Source organism: Ascaphus truei, chromosome 4, assembly GCF_040206685.1.
Source record: "Ascaphus truei isolate aAscTru1 chromosome 4, aAscTru1.hap1, whole genome shotgun sequence".
In the NCBI taxonomy this organism is placed as follows: Eukaryota; Metazoa; Chordata; class Amphibia; order Anura; family Ascaphidae; genus Ascaphus; species Ascaphus truei.
The window spans coordinates 237,177,177-237,197,106 of NC_134486.1; the positions used below are offsets into that span (position 1 = coordinate 237,177,177).

Below are 19,930 nucleotides of genomic sequence, written 5' to 3' on the forward strand. Positions count from 1 at the left end.
AGTTAATAGCTAGTAGCAGTTACAGTTAGGACTAAGTAGCTGGGGGAAGGGGGGGCAGGTTATTGTCCACAGGCCCTAGGAGTTTTCCCCAAGCCATCCCAGGTTGCGGTTCCTCAGGGACAGGCCCTAGGTTAGGGTTGCTGTCACTCTAGAAGTAGTTAGGCAGAAAGCTGATAGCGGTGGTTGCTGTCCCCATGCGGTTGGTGTTGCCGTGATCGGTTGCAGTTCCCGTGGAGCGGTGGGACCCTCGTTGGGGTCCAACGGCAGAGTACCTGGAAAGGATCAGACGGACGTCTGACCCTTTTAGAAGAGAGTTGCGGTCCCGAGCATCGGAGTGCTCGGAAGGTATCTTCAATATTATAAAGTGCACCAACTGGGCCCTAGCTTAACATAGTGACTGCGCAGTCACCCACGACCTTTCGCAGGATTGCGGGACATTGGGTGTGTGGTGATCACAGGACACTGGGTGGGGAATACCAGACATTGGGCTGAGGTGATGCGGATAGAGCATCCGGTTATGTTATGATGTTATGTACTGTGTTATGTGTTATTAAGTAAAGTGTTAGCTATTGTTTATATCTACGTGTGTTATGGTATTTCTTATTCAGGGCTATCTTTCCTAACGGGGGATCCTGGGTAAGTGGAGGCGCTGCACCAGGTAACGTTAAGGGTTTCCCCAGGCTCCCAGCTAGCGGAGGCTCAGATCTCCTGGAGCCACACAGGTTATGCAGTACCAGTAGTCCTTTAGAGCAGGTGTGTTGCAGGGAAAGGGACCGGTTAGACCACGAGGGGCCAATGTGATATTGGGTGGGTCGGCCGGTTCACAAAAAGGGTTACATCTGTAAAAACACTAATCAGATATGTATAACTGTTTCAATTGCACTTTTTCATGTAAAACTTGGTATTTAGCTCACCAATATACGAACCCATGATTTATGATTGCTAGATTGCATACAAACAACCAATAAGAGATTATAGATTTGTTATTATTGCATTAATTCATTATTGACTTTCAACAAATCCAAAAAGCTCTATAAAGCTCTAAAAAAGCTCTAATCACATCAGTGCAATCATACATTATGGGTAACATTCCATCTATTAACTACTGAGTCCTTCAGTATATGCATAGTTATTATATTTTAACTATTGTTTTTAAACCACCACCGTTGATGTATTTTTCTGTATGGTGGGGTGATAATGCTGGGTCCGTGAGTAACATTTTCCCCTCATTGATACCGAAGGATGACGCTGCGGTCTCCATGACTACAAATCTAGCTTGTAAACAACCATTCCTTGCATGGAGTCCGTCGCGTCACTTCCGGTTTTCAACTTCCGGTTTCGTCACTTCCGGCCAACGGAGCCGCGGCTGTGAATAATTTGAACCATAATTAGAAGCACTATATTAAGGGGGTCCCAGCATAACATTTTCACTCTCTGACGAAGCGCCAGCTAGGCGTGAAACGCGTAAGAGCTACCCTCCATTCCTCTGTCTGCACCATGATGTTCGAATAAAGATTACCTTTTACCACAAGCTGTTATCCTGATCATCTGTGGCTGTGCCCTGACACACTGCGTCCTGCAGCATACTCATCTACTCATCATTATCACGGATGCACGCCACCAACAAGAAGAAGACAGGCTTGTCTCATGTGAGTGTTTTATCCTTTTCTTTGCTGGAAGGTGTATTATCAAGGTGGTTGCAAGCGTGTGTGACATTGTCCTCATTAGGAGTAATGTGGTGGAGCTAATCATTCTCCACTCACAGCACCCCTAGGACTTTAATATATATGTCCTATACACAACGCTCACCTATACACTTATCACTCACATTTATATCAGACGCCTGCATCACTATATCTTCAATCAAGAAATTCTATATGGACATTATTACAAGTATTCCTCTACAGTCATTCTGAGCACTATTGATGAACTTTGTTCCTCTTTCTGTAATAAGACAGTGTCCCAGTCCCCATGCCTTAGATCCATTGAGAATTGATCAATGCCAATGAATTTAATAAAGCTTTGATTGCCTTGATGTACAGAGTTTATATGTCGCGCTAAAGGTATGTCTGTCTTATTTCGTATGGAGCCAATGTGTTCTAATACCCTTACCTTAAAAGGACGTCGGGTTTTTCCTACATAGATCTTACTACATTCGCAGATGGCTTGATAGATAATGCCTGAGCTCTGGCAATTTATAAACTTGCGAATGTTGTAGGTTTTTGTCCCATTCCAGTTTGAGAATTTTTTAGTTGTTAGCATGTGGTCACATGCCTTGCACTTGCCACATTTAAATGATCCCTTAGGTTTAGGAGGAAGCCAGGTCTTTTTGACCTCTTCATCAAAATGACTGTGAACCAGAACATCATTAAGGTTTTTGGCCCTCCTTCTGACCATGGATGGATGGTTATGCAGGAACTCACCAATGGTGGTGTCGGCCTTCAACATATGCCAGTGTCTACTGATGATGTCTCTGGCATGTTGCCATTGTGTGTTAAATGTACCGATAAATCGTACTGTTTTGTCTAGATTCTTTGGAATGTTATCTTGTAACAGAGGGCCACGTGTTGTATACTTGGCCCTTTTGTATGCCAACTTCACTGTGCGCTTACTGTATCCACGTTCGAGAAATCTCTTGGCCTTTATATCTGCCTGTATCTCAAAGTTGGTGTTATTACTACAGTTGCGTTTCAGTCTTAGAAACTGACCAACCAGAATACCTTTAATCAATGATCTAGGATGATGACTACTGGCAGTAAGGAGATTGTTCGTGGCCGTGGCTTTTCGGTGGATAGTTGTGTCAATGGTGTTGTCAATACCTCTGGAGATACACATGTCTAAGAACACTGTGGTGTTATAATTGTGTTCTAAAGTTAAATACAGGTTTAATTGGTTGGTATTGAGGATACTGACGAACTCCAGAAGTTTGTCAATGGAGCCATTCCATAACATCATCACATCATCGATATAGCATACCCATAAATCGATGTGTGATGTGTACAGCCCCATTTCTTCTGTGAAAACCAGCGCTGACTCCCACCACCCGAGGTATAAGTTAGCATATGATGTAGCACACTTTGTACCCATGGCCGTGCCTTGAATTTGATGATAATAGGTGTTAGCAAAGAAAAAATAGTTATGGGTAAGTACGAATTCAATTAGCTCGGCCATGAATACATTGTGTGCTTTGTAAAATGTACCCCTTGTATTGAGAAAATACGTGACTGCTTGTATGCCAGCATCATGTTTGATGCTGGTGTAAAGCCCTTCTACGTCCTTGTGACAAAAATTGTCTCTCCCGTTATTGTGATGCCATCAAGTCTCCTTAGCACATCCTTAGTATCTCTAAGGTAAGACGGTAAAGACTGGACACAGGGTCTCAGGATGCAGTCAATGTAGGAACTAACTTTTTCGGTTAAGCTCCCAATCCCTGATACAATGGGTCTGTCGGGTGGGGGTCTCTTGTTTTTATGCAGTTTAGGAAGGCTGTAAAATGTCGCTGTTTTGGGAAATTTGACTACCATGTAGTCAAACTCCTTCTGACTAATGAGCTTTGTATTCAGTCCCTTATGTAAGATGTTCAATAGAACTTTTTGATACTGAATAGTGGGATCATGCTGTAAAATTTGATAACAAGTTTTGTCAGAGAGGAGTCTGAGATTCTCCTTTTTGTAATCGATGGTATCCAAAACAACCAGATTCCCACCTTTATCTGCTGGTTTTATAGTGATCCCTTTATTATCTGTAAGTTCTTTCAGTGCCTTTCTCTCTGGTTTTGTGAGATTATCATGTTTGTGGTAGCGAGTGAGTGTCTCAAGATCTTGTGTGACTAGATCGACAAAGACATTTATATTGGCATAGCTGTCACCAAATGGAAGAAATCTGGAGTTCACTTTCAGATTGCTGAAGGGGCCTTCTCCTATTGTCCTTACTGAATCTTCCTCCAATGCTAGCAAGCTATTATAGGCTTCCATATCCTTGCTCTCAAGGCCAGGAATATCAAGTAAACTGGCTTGTCTTGTTTCTCTAAGTTTAAAAAACTTTTTAAACTTAAGTTTGCGAGCAAACAAGTTCACATTTTTACCCATTCAAAAGTGTTAATGTCTGCGGATGGGGAGAAGGACAGCCCTTTACTAAGCAGTGTGAGATGGGAATCATTTAAAGGGAATTTTGGACAAATTCGTAATTTGTGAGGATAGACCCTCTAATACCTCTGTTGTTTCCTCCCTCTCTTTGTGCCTCGACTGGCAGGTGCCCCTCTGGGCCTGAAGTCCCAAACCTTTCCCCCGTCTTGTTTTAGCCTTTCTTTTGGGGCCAGCGATTGTTGCCCTAAAAAAGGAACCTGGGGGGGTTGTATAATGGGGGCATCAAAAGGGGGATCCCTGTCATCGTCTTCAAAGGGTTCCCAAACGGTGGATGAATCCTGATACTGAGGCTTATTAGTATTTTTTGGGGGGGTCTTTCTCTTTTTGGCAAATTTATAGCGGTATATCTTGTTTTCTTCAAAGTCTTTAGCATCTCTGTTATATTTTATCCTTTTTCTTTCCTTGATTTCATTGGAGAATTTCTCAATATTAGTCTGGAGTTTAGTTCAGTAAACCTGGTATTTGTTTGCCATATTTCAACTTCTTTTAGCCTATCATCAATTTGTGTATTAATATCAGCTAATCTTTTCTTCTGAAAATCAACTAGAAGTTGCATTAGCATTTTGGAACATTGGCTCAGCACCAGTTCCCATGAATGGTTAAAATTGTCATCCGCAATGTGGTGTGCAGGTGCGAGGTCAACCCTTAGCCCTCTAGGTATTAGTTCTGCTCCTAGATATCTCTCTAGGCTATAGACCTCCCACTATGTGCGTATTCTCTGTTTGTGCAATTTATCCCATTCATAAAAATATTTAGAGATATCTGGTACTGAGTCAGTTACATTAGCTGCATATTCCGGTGCAAACATATTATCAGCTTCCTGCTGCCACAACTGAAAATCTGGGCGGCTAGAAAGAAAGCCTGCCATGATGTAAGCGAGCTGGGGAAGAGGAGGTCAAAGAATACCTCAAATAATTAAGGTTCTGTCAAGGTGAGCACCGCTACAGCTAAGTAATAAACAAGTATAGACGGAGTAAGGTGCTAGTGGGTAGTAAGGTAGGTAAACAGCAAAAGAAGCAAGAACCCACTGATAGCACTCAATACCCTCAATGAAAAGATGTAATAGTGTTAAAAATAATCTTTAATGCTAATCTGATTAAAATGATGGGTGTTAAAATACAACAATACAAAAATACAATGGACACACATATATATTAACCCTATGATGAGCGTATGTGACACTCCGGGTTATGAGTAATTGGGAACAAAATTAGGTGAATTAAATCAAATGTTCCAAGGGAGCTGATGTGCAGTATTCCCAATTAGTGGTTATTTAGGTTTGAGCAAGGGTGGGGAGGGGCTGCAAACTTGTCTTGAGTAACAATCAGGTCCCAGGGTAGTGTATAGGTAAAGTAAAATGAGAGCATAAAGCAGGTGCCAAATACCTGGATAGTAGGCAATGGAATATAGCTGTACACACTATTAGATGCGTGCTCACCTAACAGGTATTGTGCTGTTGCAGTAGTAAATACTTAATTATACATCTCATTAGATTGTAATTATTATACACCACCTATAGGCTGCTGCTATACTCCTAATAGAAAGGAGCTAGCTGTCAGAAAGGAGCAATAGTACAGTGGCTACCTAGGTCCCTATTGACGGTGTGGCTGTGTGTATGCCTGTGCACATACAGTATTCATGAATGTGCTTCCACCGTCAGGGATGCTCGTGCCACTATAACACTTTATGTATGGGGAGACAAGCAAGCCCTACCCTCACCATACTCTCCCGACTTACCACAATAAACTCCTGCCCGGTATCTCAGGAAAGTACACGCGTTTATTGTGGTAAGTCGGGTAGATAGCTTTTTGAGACATGTTAAGCTCCTCAGCGAGACTGTGAAGTTCCTTTTTAGAGATATCCAGTTCTGTGTGGCAACTGCAGATCTCTTTGTGTGAGGTATCCAATTCTATGTGGAAAGTATGAACCTCATTCTGCAATATATCCACCTCTGTCCGGATACTATTGACCTCCTGGTATGAGGCATTCAGTTCTATGCGGAGAGTATGAGCCTCATTCTGAGAGACTTCCAACTCTCTATGGCAATCACGAACCTCTTGCTGAAAGACTGTAATCTCTTTCAGTGCTTCCTCAAATACCTGTTTCAGTTTAGCAATCATTCGGTCAGATGCTCTGCTTTTCTTCCATGGCGGTAATAGTAGTTTTTGCAGTATCTTAGATCCTCCAATTCATTCTTGGCCGCAGAGTAAATTGTGAGCACAGTCTTCTGTAGCTCAGTGTTATTTTCTCTCTCCAGTTTCACTTCTTCACAGAGCAAATCACAGTAATGCCTGGCAGCTTGTAGTGCATCTTCGGGGATGGTCAAGGGATTGTCACTCAGTGGTTCCAGCTCCGCTTCCCTGGTGTGGTTGGTTGAGGGTTCCTCACTGTTAGCACCTGACAGACACTTTTTCGAGTTACACGACTTCTGCCTTGGGCCCTTTGGATATTCTATCATCCGCTTGATGAATCCTCTATTTTCTCTAGGCTGCAGGGCATCTCGGACCACCTTTTTCTCCTCGAGATCTGCGGACGTGTCTGTTCTTTCCATGGTAAGTGAATCACCACTTTTCTTTTTCTGCCTTTTTGTTTTGGACGACTCCGTCCCATCAGGGATACTGGGGTCTCTGTGTTTATTTGAAACTTCTGCAGCTTCACTGTATCCACCATCCTGTATTTTCTTGCAATTGCGTTAGCTGGCAGGAATATTCGGGGTCATAGAGACCTGTTTGTTCGGTGCGTACCGAGTTTAGGCACCTCTAATCTGGGTTCAAATCACCTACCTCTCTTTATCAAGTGTCGCCTTATGGTGAGTTATATCCTGCTCTAAGCAGAGAACACAAACCAAGAATGTTGCACTTGAAAAAGCCTCGGCCACACCCTCACATATTATGATATATGGAGGGTATCGTGAGATTATTATTTATAAAGAAAGGGTACTCAGAGTTTGTATAAGAAAAGGTTTATCCTTTATTGTATTACAACAATATTCAGAAATATCAGAAATATCAGAACAAGCTTCTTATAAGCCAATGGCTAACAGTTACAGTATGTTACCAATCCATTCCTAACTATGCAGAGATTATAACTAGATATGCATTGTCAATACTCACAAACCAAAAGATATTACGTCAGGTCAGGTCAGCCAGTCCCAGTCTCATCTGTGTGACTTCACACTTAAGTTCGGTTCTCTTTCTCTCTCTCTCTCTCTGATCTAACATGGAGTCGGGCCAACCTAATATAGAGTGTATTAGTTGCTGCGTACGTGTGTCACGTGTCATGTGTCCATACTCTGTGGTTTGTGACGTATGATGTTTACGATCTTAGGACTTGTATTTAGTAACCTTGGATTTCATAAGTTACTGTTCTAACCACGGCGTGTTTACCGTTATAAGTTCCCCTTTTATGTCTTTGTAACCTGTCCTAATATCCTGCCACTTCTGAGCAAAACAAGCTATTATTTCTAAGACAAGAAAAACCAGGATTTTAACAATATACTCTAAGCTATACTAGGCCTTACTATGATACTACGTATATAAGTACCTGTGACCTGTATTCATTATGCGTTATATGCCAGAAAATACCTGTAATCCATAACACCCTCTCCTACACATAATTATCATATTTTTGCAAATGCAGGAAAAACTATCAAAGCAGAAAATATTCATTATGTGTACTATTGGAAGACAGTGTCACAGCTCTCTGATGTTGATGAGCTTGAACTCATAGGAGTATGTGACTGATCGCCAAAACACCCACAACTGCGCATATGTGCACAAGTTATTCCACGATGGGAAGGTATCAATTTGTAAAAATCACCCAATTGTAAAGCGGGTTGATGTTGGCTTTCATACACACTCAAGAGCGTAGTGTTCCAACGGGCACCAAAACAATGTTGGTGTTTATTACCTGAACATGCAAGCAAAGTGGTACAATTATATGACCCGTGGCTGACAATACTGATATGACCTTCTTCAATTGTATAAAAAGACATTTGAAATATTTGACGGTGAATGTCTCTACACTTGAAGTTGGGTTGATCACCAAGAGACAGCAAAGATTTCACTTGCCAAAAATTACATAACATTAGCAAGCTACGCGGTAGCAATGTCCCATTAGGTGTTAAAACAGAAAACGGTCCAGAGGAAGCAAGAGAGTCCTGATACATAAAGTCTCTCATCGTATCGTGAACTGCATGCACTTTGCGGGGTTTTCGATTTGGCAAAACCAGTTCATCTAAGTACATCCTCATGGAGGTCTGATAGGAACGTGGTAGACGCAAGATTTGTGAAGCATCTTTCTTTTCGTCTGTGTCCTTGCAACAAAGCATACTGCAGCAGGTTAGATTTGACCTGTGTGCTTAAAACAGTATATTAGTATCTAGGTAAAAATATAAGAATATATGCTATAAAGCAAAATGTGATTAAGCTGAACGCCTCTTCATCTTCATCTTCGGAAGAAATGAGAAAATACGAAGCAAAATAACAAGGATTATTATCCCTAAAATAAAAAACAATATTGGTTTTAAATAACCTAGGATTCCAAACGCATTTCCCAGTCCACTAAAAATACTTTTACCAGTAGATTGTAGGCTAGTGCCTATCTTTGTCAAAAAATTACCTGTCATTGGCCAAAAAGTTTTCAATGACTCACCCAGTGTAGTTAACCACTGGGGAAAATCACCTGGGTGCAAATCAACACGTAGTAATTCACTGTGAACTCTCTGTAAAAGGGTATGTACTATATCATGTGTGAACCCTATAGTAACCTTCATCTTCTTTAAATGTGCCAAATAGGCTGTCATGTGAGGAAGGATCAGTGTGATAGCTGGTACCTGGAAATGTACTCCAGATGTGAATTTCTGATGTAACAGAGGTGGAATAAGTGTAGTACCATAACACTGTATACTCCCATTAACCGTGACAAGTGATGCCTGAAAAGGAGGAATATCGCAATCCTTTTCTGTAGATAACACTATGTAACTCCCATTATCTAGGCTGTGAATTAATGTAAAAGGGGTTTGAATAGGCATTACAGTTATCGGGAAGTTGCTACCTTGCATTTGATCATTGCAAGGCATGTGCTGTATAATGTCATCACAAATCAAGTAACCTCTATCAACACATCTTATAGTGCTGATGAAAAATTTACGATCACATTTCACAGACATGTATTGAAATGGTTGCGCAACCTGCATCCTTGCGAAATAAGAACCTGTGTGTGTTATGTGTCCAAAATTAAGCAGTTCCCAATTTGTTGTATACACATCTCCTGGAATAAATAATTCATAGTATATAAAAACTTCCCATAATGAGTCATCAGGGTTACGAACCCGTCTGCGGTTTCTTTCTCGTATGTCATAAACTGTGGTTTGTGAAACATATGCCAGGATTTCAGATTCTTTCGGACTTAAATTGAGAGTCTGTGTGATTAAAGTGAGATTTAAAAGTGATATGTCAACCTTTTTACTTTGCAATGTTAACCTGATAGAAGTAATGTGATTAAGAATAACCAAAGCTTTAATTTCTTCAGATAACACTGTTATATCTGAAATTGTGTAGGAAGCAAATTTTATCATGTGATCTCTTAACACCAAAATACCTCTCCTTAATTCTTCATCATTTGAGTCAGAGATTTGACTTATAACAGAAACAGAATCACTCAGCAGGTGTCCTGTGGTTATAAGAATATCATCGTTAGTAAGCAATTTTCTTGCAGATGTTTTACTTGAAACTTTACATTCATTCATGAACTCTGTGTCATTTTCATAATACACTATGGCATTAATCGTTGCATTCGTACCCCACATTGCCTCTGAGTAGGGCATGTTAACAATATTACGTGTGGTGCACGTGTCATACTCACAGGGTTTATCATCTGGAGCTATTTGAACATTCATCAAATCGCTCATTGCCCTGATTACCGTGTCAACATTCATATGCAAACTATCATTGAGACATTTCTGGAACAGGGAGTAGACTTTGTAATTAGGTTTCATAATCACTATTCGCTCCACACACCAAAAACCTCGTAACCCAGAAAAATGTAAAAATCCTTGATCAATCATTTTCGGTTGCCAGTTAAAATAGCCTTGCGTGAGATTGTAATAAAAGGAACACGGTTTACAACCGTACTTGAATACTGTAGTGTCCTTATCACAGATTCCTTCATTAATCAATTTCTCCAATGTGATACCACACGCATTCTTGAAACCTTTACATGAATGGCTGTAGTATGTCGTATTGGTAAATGTAGCAAAGCGTGGTTGAGTGCAAGTGTCCCATGCTGTAGGTTCACGAAACAACATACCATCACCTTTTGTATTCCATTCTTTCGGAAGTGCTGCTGTCTTTAGCTGTCCAGTTTTAGCATCTTCCATCACATCTTGAAGTTTGTGTAACAGGTCCTCAGCGGTTATTGATGAGTTCCACCATCCTGAGTAAATACTGTCAGTACAAAAAACAGCAGATATATACGGTCTTACCCCCCCAGGTATTCTGTACTCTTCTTCTTCAGCACCTTCCCAGAATGCCACTCTTGGATCAGTCTGTCCATTGGGAACGAATCCGTTCTGAGTAATTTGACCTGTATTCAGATAGAAAATAGGGTATTGCTTATACCTTATATTGTCCATGGTCACACCAGGCCGAGGGCAATGATCAGCTTTCAGCTCCTTCGTTGGCCATTTACGTGTTCCTTGAAAGTCAATGAAATAACAATGTCCAAATTCAGCATGACAACGTTGTTCACGGTAGCTTTGCTGCTTCCAATGGTCATGAAGGGGTAAATCATATTTCAGGCTTGTAGATTGCAGCTGTTGCATCTGTGCATTCAGATGTTGTGTCACCAGCTTCCTTCCTTCTGGCGTAGTTATACCAGCTTCTTTAGCTAGCACAGTAGAATCAAACAGCACAACCTGTGAAATCCCCAAAGTCTTTCGTTTCTGGATGATAGGTTTAGGAAACGGCTTCCAATACACACCTTGAGGTATACCCACCGACTGTATGTCCACCGGTTTCAAATCGTAATGTAGTCCTCGTTTCACGATGCCGGAGTCTGGTGTGGTAATACCGTGTGCTGCTGTACGTTTCCAGTCGATGATCTCTCCTTCTTGCTGAGTCACAAAATGCCATTGTAACCTGAAAATAACGCTGGCCGATATTGCTAGAAAAGCAAAACAGATTGAGAAACACAAAATAGTCTTTAACAGTCTTTTCTTTGTGATCACCTTAGCCACTGTTTGATAGGCCTTCTGGTAAATGTTGCGTTGATCCGGTATGGCAGGTAACACATATATATGTCTTTGGTCACTGTCAGGGAAGTCAGCTTCAGCTTGTAGGACCTCACCTGCGTGATTATTTTCCACATCCTGTTGTCTTGCAATCTGTGCTTCGAGAGGCTGCAGCTCGATCGAAGTCTGTCGCAGATATGGTGTCTCCTCCATCTTGAACAGTGACATTACTGCAATGTGCTGTAGGCTTAAGATTATCGATACTCACTTTTCTTTCTTTTCCTTTTGTATCTTGGATGATAAAGGTTCTTTCATTTATCTTTTTAAGTATCGTGGTAGGTTTCTTCCACTTAGGCCGCAACGGCTTTACCTTAGCAACCCTCTCCTGGACCGAATGTCCAATCTGCGGCGTCCAAGCTGCAGGATTACGTGGTGTGTGGGCTGTATGGGAAAAAGAATCCCTCAATTCCTGTAAAATTAATATTTGTTCAAGTCTCCCTGGGACAGAAATAGAATCATTAGTAAACGGTGTATTCATAGGAGTACCATATAACAGTTCATGGGGTGTTTTACCAGTTACTGAGTTAGGAATATTATTTAAGCCAATTTGAACCGTAACTAAGAGTGGATACCACTGTGTAGGACGATTAGATAGCATTTTGGTTAAAAGTCGTTTTACCTCGTAATTTTTACGTGCAAAGATTCCAGCGATTTCCAGAATAAGACGGCGAGCTGAAGGCCCAATCAATACCTAATATTGCGGCCCACTCCTTGGTTTCTGCCGCTGTGAAAGCAGGTCCACCATCGGAATGAAAGGCCTTGGGCTTAGCCACACTTACTAAGGTGTTGAGACAATTAAGCGTAGAGCTAGATGTCGTACTACGAACGGGGTATAACCACGTAAACCTTGTACAAGCATCAACACAAACCAAAACATGTTTGTAGGAATGTGATGCTGGCAAAGGTCCAATATGGTCCAAATATATTAAATCAAACGGTTTGTTCGGTATTGCATTAATAATAAATGGTGGGGTCTGATGATTAGGAGCGTTCACCAACCGACATGGTTTACAGTTGCTTAGAACTGTCTTAACTGTTTTCCTCATGTTCGGCCACCAGTATTTGTGTTTCAGTGTCAACAAAACATTTTCTCTCCCTAGGTGAGGGTGTCCCACACTGTCGTGTGCTTGCGTAGCGATCTGCATTCTGCTTGCTACAGGGGGAACAATGAATTCATTAGCATCAATTACAACCATGCAATTATTGTTGACTTGTTTAAATGAGTATTTCTTAGGATACCCAGGTGGATTAGGCCTGGTGGTATCCAGACAAGCATATAACTCTGCATCGAGACTGGCTGACTTTGACTGTGCCCTTGTTAACACTTTGTTAACGGCAAATTTCTGACTTACAGTTTGCGCGAGACTATCTGCAAACTGGTTACCCATAGTATGAACCGATGAACCAAGCGTTCTGTGCGCTGGCTCGTGTACAATTTCAATATCAGGCTTTTGATCAAGATAGGCCGCAATGGCCTTCCACTTAGCTATATGCGTTAGTGGTTTCCTTTTGGCATTCAAAAATCCATTTGATCTCCAAATTGGTAGGTCCTGCAGTGCTGAACGTGCTAAATAAGCGGAATCTGTAACTATAAGTACATGTCCCTTAACTGTAAGCGCTTCTTTCATAGCAAAAGCTAATGCATGAATCTCTGCAAACTGTGCAGAGTGGTCTCCTACAGGTAATTGCCAACTATGCAACAAATTCATATGTGCATCATATTTTGCAATTCCTGAACCTGCAGATTTATTCACTCCTTCTTTGCTGGAGTCTACAGCTGAACCATCTGTGTAGAAAATGCATGTGTAAAAGTCATTTGGGTGTGTTTGATTTTCCCATGTTACCCCTTCAAAGGGGGATGGGAGGTCGTCTAATGTAGTTAAAGTTTTATCATGCACAAAATGTATTTGGGGATCTTCTATAATGGTATACCATTTTAACCAGCGACTTCTTAACGCCTTCCTATCCGGAATGGTCTGTTTCTGCAATGTTGCTAGTGAAGCTACTGAAGTGTATATATAGATATCCTGTCCCTGTGCCAAATCACGTGATTTTAGCACTGTGAGTGTAATCGCTGATAATAGTTTTTCAAGCGACAAATATCTCTTCTCTGTGTTTGTAAATACATAAGATAATAATGTAATTGGTACTGTTTCCATAGCATTGTAAATTCTAATGTATGCAGCTAGAGGTGAAATGTTGACATAAGCTGACAATGGTTTTGTCGGGTCGCGCTGCGCTAAGTAGGAAGCATCATTAACTGCTGCTAATAACTTTCGCAATGCCTCATCCTCAACTGTTAACCATTTAAAAGGTGTTTTCGGTCTAGTCTGCTCTGACTTAATCTCGCGTGATGTTGCGTGATGTAATGGTTCAATCAGTACATTAAAATCTGGGATAAACGTCATTGAAAAATTCAGTAACCCAATAATGCTTCTTAACTGTTTTAGTGATTTAGGAACACTGATGTTGGAAACTTTTTCTCTGTAATTAGTAGAGAGGCGTCTGCCATTTTCAGCTATTTCAAAGCCTAAAAATGTCACAGTTTCTCTTGCAAGCTGAGATTTCTTTAGGGAAACAAGGTAACCTGCTTCTGTCAATGTAATTAACACTTCTGTCATAGCTTTAAAATGCTCTTCTTCTGTGTCATGTGATAGGTACACGTCATCAACATAAATTTCTGTATTAGCAAATTTAGACAATAGTGAGACTACGTCTGCAGTGAATAAAGCTGGACTATTTACAAAACCTTGTGGTAAGCGTGTAAAAACCAATTGTTTACCTTGCCAGGTAAATGCGGTTAGCCAATAACTGTCAGGCGTGATTGGGTGGCTAAAATACCCCTTGCTTAAGTCATACGTAGTTTTAAAGCGTTTACGCTGTAATCCGCTTAAGATTGAAGGTGAATGTGTGTTCTGTGCTGCCACTGAAGGTGTGACTCTGTTCACTTCCCTATAATCTAACACCATTCGCCATGAACCATCTTTTTTAGGCACTGGATATACTGCAGTATTCATTTGGCTATACTGTTCAAGCAGTACTCCTTGTTTAAGTAAATCATTGATTACAATTTGTATGCTTGGTAAGGCGGCATGATTAATTTTATATTGTGCCTGTTTCTTTGGTAGTGTAGAACATGTATTAATATTGTGTACGATTTGTTTTCTAAATCCGACCTGATTTTCCCACTGTTGAAAAATATATTTGTGTGTCATTAACCAATTATACAATTTTGTTTTATCATTAAAAGCACTTTCATTGCATTGATCTGTGATAATTTTTTCCAAGTCAAATTTCACAGTCAATTCCGTATGCTTGCGGTTTTCTGTAACTTCCTCTTTTATTGTAAAGAAGGAAGCCACATCTTTGTATGCTATAAGAAAGTCACAACCTAATCTGTCATGTTCAACTAATTCAATAGAAACTCGCCTGTCATTAATTTTTAAGTCTAAATAATATGAAGGATAAGTGCCATTTCCCTCAATTGTTTGTATCGTGATGTCGTGTACATAATTTTCATCTATTAAAATATCAGTTCTTACAAGGGATATGTCGGCTTGTGTATCTAATAGGCCAGTATAATCTTTTCCCTTGTAGTGAATGTGTAACGTTAAGTTTGTCATTCCTCAAAGAGGAGGTCTGTAGGGAAGTGAGTTATCTTCCCAACAAATTTCTCTGTGCTCGCCGGTGTCGTCGCTGCTGCAGCTTGTTTAACCTCACGTTGGCTGTTCGTTAATCCTGAAGTCTGCGTAGCAAAACCTGTACGCTTGTCACGAAATTTAATTTCGCTAGCCTTGCCTTGCCCATATCTGTCAGGAGTTTTAATGTATTGTCTCAGATTATATCTGGACACTGCACCCTCATTACGAGCTTGCTGTTCAAAGCGTGTATTTTGTTGTGTAGTCTGTGGTGTAGGAGTGTTTTGTCTCTGTGTAGGAGTCTGAAAACTTCTATTATCTCTTTGAAAATTACCTCTTCTGTCCCACTGCTCGTCTCTAGGATAAACTGGAGTCTGATACTGGGTGAACGGAGGTCTCCACTTTCTCTCTTGGACAAGAAAATTTCCCCTCTTTTCTGCGTTCGATCGCTCAGGCTTCCTGTCACTGGCTTGTGGCTTAGTTAACCCAATAGGATCACAGGCTGTTGCCCCAAAATGACAGTCGCTGCATTATGTGTCAAATTAATGATCGTGTGTATTAACGGATCATATGCCTGTTGTACGTACTGATATGTGTTTGGATCAGTTGTGGTGTCTATTGTTAGATAGCAGTATCTTGCCCCAGGTCCCCACGGGCCAAATTGAATTTCAAATGCCAGAGTTTCACCGTCAATCAGATTTCTCTGATACTGATTCCTCATTAAAACATTCAGATCTGCAACTCGTGCAAAATCCGTAACAGCCATGATATACTATATATATATATATAATGAAAATTGTACCTTCTCTTTTATAAAGAGGAAATAGCATACACGTGTACTTTCAAGATTAAATGGGTAACGTCAGATTTATTATACAACTCATGAGTAATTAACCACGTTGGAGCGCCATAATCTGGGTTCAAATCACCTACCTCTCTTTATCAAGTGTCGCCTTATGGTGAGTTATATCCTGCTCTAAGCAGAGAACACAAACCAAGAATGTTGCACTTGAAAAAGCCTCGGCCACACCCTCACATATTATGATATATGGAGGGTATCGTGAGATTATTATTTATAAAGAAAGGGTACTCAGAGTTTGTATAAGAAAAGGTTTATCCTTTATTGTATTACAACAATATTCAGAAATATCAGAAATATCAGAACAAGCTTCTTATAAGCCAATGGCTAACAGTTACAGTATGTTACCAATCCATTCCTAACTATGCAGAGATTATAACTAGATATGCATTGTCAATACTCACAAACCAAAAGATATTACGTCAGGTCAGGTCAGCCAGTCCCAGTCTCATCTGTGTGACTTCACACTTAAGTTCGGTTCTCTTTCTCTCTCTCTCTCTCTGATCTAACATGGAGTCGGGCCAACCTAATATAGAGTGTATTAGTTGCTGCGTACGTGTGTCACGTGTCATGTGTCCATACTCTGTGGTTTGTGACGTATGATGTTTACGATCTTAGGACTTGTATTTAGTAACCTTGGATTTCATAAGTTACTGTTCTAACCACGGCGTGTTTACCGTTATAAGTTCCCCTTTTATGTCTTTGTAACCTGTCCTAATATCCTGCCACTTCTGAGCAAAACAAGCTATTATTTCTAAGACAAGAAAAACCAGGATTTTAACAATATACTCTAAGCTATACTAGGCCTTACTATGATACTACGTATATAAGTACCTGTGACCTGTATTCATTATGCGTTATATGCCAGAAAATACCTGTAATCCATAACACCTCCACCATTCTTGGGGTGTTTTGTGGGTGTGACTCGGTTCGGGTTCCCCATAAGAGATATCTTCATCCTTATCTGTATCCTCATAGGACCGAAAGGGCCACTCTTCTGTGGGGTAGGGTTCTTTACATGAACGCCACATCTTGTCCTCCATTTTGGGGCTATCAGGTGTATTTTTCTTCTTGACCTCGGGAGGTGCTTTTGCAGCTGTTTTCACTGTATTTGCTAGAACCCCAGCTGGTAGTCCTACAGGTGGGCAGACTTTGCTTTGCTTGTCTGCTGCAACCCTGCTCACAGGGTTGAAGCAGGGGATCTCCGGAGCTGAACTCCATTCATTTCAGCTCCGCAAATCCCCTTCTTCCGGAGATACTTACCTCTGTAGGGGGTGCTGGCAGCCGCTCCGCTAGGATACCAGGGATCACACTATGACAGCATTTCAAAGGTGCAATGCCATGCGGGACAATAGGAAGCCTGTGACATCATCAGGTTCGGCTTCCTATTGGCCCACGTGACGCAGTGTAAGCGCCGCCGCAGCTGCTGCCGGATCCCGCCCAGCTGACGCGTCACACGGCAGAGCCACTCACCTGCGCACTGCCAAGCCGGTGCGCGCACACTCTGAGGGTTGCCATCGGCGTCTCCCACAGGGGGGAATCTCAGCCGCACGCCCGCATGACGTCAGCGCTCCGCGCCGCACATCGCGTACGCGCGCGGGTCGCCCGGCACCCAATCAAGGGAGAACCCAGGAATGCCTCACTTGAATGCTGTTTCAGCTACTTACCTGCCTGGTGCTATTGGAGGATCAGATCACACCCCTGCATAGTAATTGGATCTTTCTCCCATATATATCTACTCCTGTCTTTCCTTCCCTGCTGAGCATAAACTCCTGTTTATGCATTGTGCTCACTGCTGCTGTTTCGTTGTGCCTTGTACCCTGCTTGCCTTTGACCTGTCTGTTCTCTCCTGTCCTGACCTTTGGCTGTTCTACGGAGTCCCACGCTCTCCAATGCTTGACCCCGGCTTCGTCCCTTGACCATTCTACCTTCGCAAACCCTGGACCTTGGCTAATGGATATCTACCATTCTCCACTCTCCAACACTGAACCACGGCAAGTACCCTGATTACCCTGACCTCTCCAACCCTACTACGCTATACGACTTGGACTACGCATTCCGGACTGGACTGCGTGGTTGTGTGTCGGTGTCTTTCCATCCCCACCTCAGCCCCGTAGTCTCAGTCCTGTTTGTGGTGAGTGCAGCGTGACAATATGCTCAGCCCAACAAACATGGACCCCGCTGAGGTGGTCCGACGTTTAGATACGCATGAGGAATGCTTCCGCCAACTTACCGGATCGTTCACACTTAAGGAACAACTAGTCTCCCAACTCAAAAAAGATGTTGCTACCCTTAGCGAATAGGTTAGATGCCTGACCACTTCAACAGCCAATCCCGGTCTACTCGCAACCGCTCCCGTCCCCATGACGACTACCTCTGAACCGTGGCTGCCTACGCCCAATCAGTATGCAGCGGATCCCATCGGTTGTCGGGAGTTTCTGAACCAATGTTCTATACAGTTTGAGCTGCTTCCCTCTCACTTCCCTTCCTCACAATCAAAGGTGGCGTACATAATCTCCTTGCTGACTGACGCCGCTCTGGCGTGGGCCTCTCCCATCTGGGAGCAACGTCCAGATCTGACGTCAGATCTCGCCCTCTTCATCGCCGAGTTCAGAAGGGTGTTTGGCACCCCGGGGCGTAAGGTTACCGACGCATCTACTCTGCTTAATATTTCCCAGGGAGACCGTGCTATGGCTCGCTATGCACTGGAGTTCCGGACAGTGGCTACGGAGTCCGGCTGGAACGACGAGGCTCTATCCACAGTCTTCTGGCAGGGCCTGTCCGAATGTTTGAAGGACGAACTGGCACCAATCGATCGCCCCGCTGGATTTGAGGACCTGGTAACCCTGTGCATCCGCATGGATCAGCGTCTCCAAGAAAAATGGAGAGAAACAAACATCCTCGAGGTATACAATCTTCCTCCTTCTCCACCATAGGACCTGTACTTCCCACAGCTCCCACTCTAGACGAACCCATTGTGACGATAGAGAGGATTTGGCCCGGGATTAAAGGGGTTACATCCCCATTTGGCCACCCTCTACTCTCATCAGGGAAGCAAGGGGTTAACTGGACTGAGGTCCAGTAATGTGTTTTGCCTTGCTTCAATATCCAAATGTTTATTCCCCTGTATAAATGTATTGTTCCTGGGCCAGTGTCTGCACCACACACACACTGGTGCTTAAGGGGTTAATGAGCTACAGTTTAAGAAAATTCAAATGTGGTGTGTCTTTTCAGAAATATCTGGGCTTCAAAAGGCTTGATTGAAGTTTGGGTGTGAAAAAGTACAGAGGGGGTTTGGTGTATGTTAACATATATTGCTGGGAGACAGCTAGGACAGGAGGTCTGGGGCATTGGGTGTGAAATCTAACACCAGGTGACAAATGTCCACTACCCAGGGGTCCCTGCTTCAAAGGATGTATTGATGGGGGCCAGGGGTGCGGTTACGCAAGGAGATATCAGAATGAGTGACCGTATTAAATATAAGAATATTATGAGATGTCCTCAGCTGAACATGCTAAGTGCTACATATGTGTATTCGTGGGACCGGGCCGCAACTAACGATTACAGACACCTGAGGTTTAACAGATACTAAGAGCCAGATATTAATATCTCTCTTAATTTTAGTACTCCACTGTAATATTTAGTCTCGTTGGGAGCGTCATGCGTGCCGGAATGTATTAATATGTCTCGCGTGCCAGTAAGTATCACTGAACTGAAGTTATGAAGTTATTTAGATAGGAAAAGCAGTTTTTAAACGTCCGTGGGTGGGAGGAGTTTTACTCTGAGGAAAACTGTCAACTTCACCACAGATTTATGAGAGGGGCTGGGTTTAGGTTGTGTTCAATGGGAAATAATTGTTTAAGAACCAGGCTCAGCCTATGGCTATTGTCTTTTCATGTGTCCTCATGAGCTGCATGTATTGCTGTGATGTCAACTGAATTATGGAAGAAATGGCCCATCCTGTATCTTGATGCCTTTCTTGTCCTAACCTTTAAGT

The 19,930-nt window shown here is 42.2% G+C and overlaps 1 protein-coding gene and 1 long non-coding RNA gene across 5 annotated transcripts in view; one reads left to right on the forward strand and one right to left on the reverse strand.

The window, feature by feature from the left end:
- The window catches only part of LOC142492060 (uncharacterized), a 35,951-nt gene extending 29,252 nt beyond the window's left edge, over positions 1–6,699 (forward strand). The window contains exon 3 of one of the 2 annotated variants that reach the window (XR_012800705.1): positions 6,633–6,693. This is a non-coding gene — a long non-coding RNA (uncharacterized LOC142492060). Of the gene's footprint in view, positions 1–6,632 lie in introns of both variants that reach the window. The other variant, XR_012800704.1, reaches the window with a different exon arrangement.
- A 230-nt stretch (positions 6,700–6,929) lies between these two features.
- Positions 6,930–16,793, reverse strand: LOC142493289 (uncharacterized). 3 transcript variants are annotated; one of them, XM_075597055.1, is made up of 2 exons: positions 10,455–11,604; positions 6,930–8,504 (listed from the first exon to the last, which is right to left on the reverse strand). In XM_075597055.1, exons 1-2 carry the CDS (start codon positions 11,602–11,604, stop codon positions 7,822–7,824), a joined length of 1,833 nt encoding a protein of 610 aa, XP_075453170.1. In that variant the 3' UTR covers positions 6,930–7,821. The 3 variants fall into 3 exon arrangements, with proteins under 3 accessions (XP_075453170.1, XP_075453169.1, XP_075453171.1); XM_075597054.1 differs by adding an exon at positions 15,409–16,793 and having other exon boundaries at positions 8,366–11,817; XM_075597056.1 differs by having other exon boundaries at positions 8,372–8,497.
- Between the last annotated feature and the right edge of the window lie 3,137 nt (positions 16,794–19,930).

Excerpts from the sequence above, each read along its gene's own strand:
- LOC142493289 (XM_075597054.1), bottom strand. The coding sequence starts at position 11,604 with ATGTCACTGTTCAAGATGGAGGAGACACCATATCTGCGACAGACTTCG.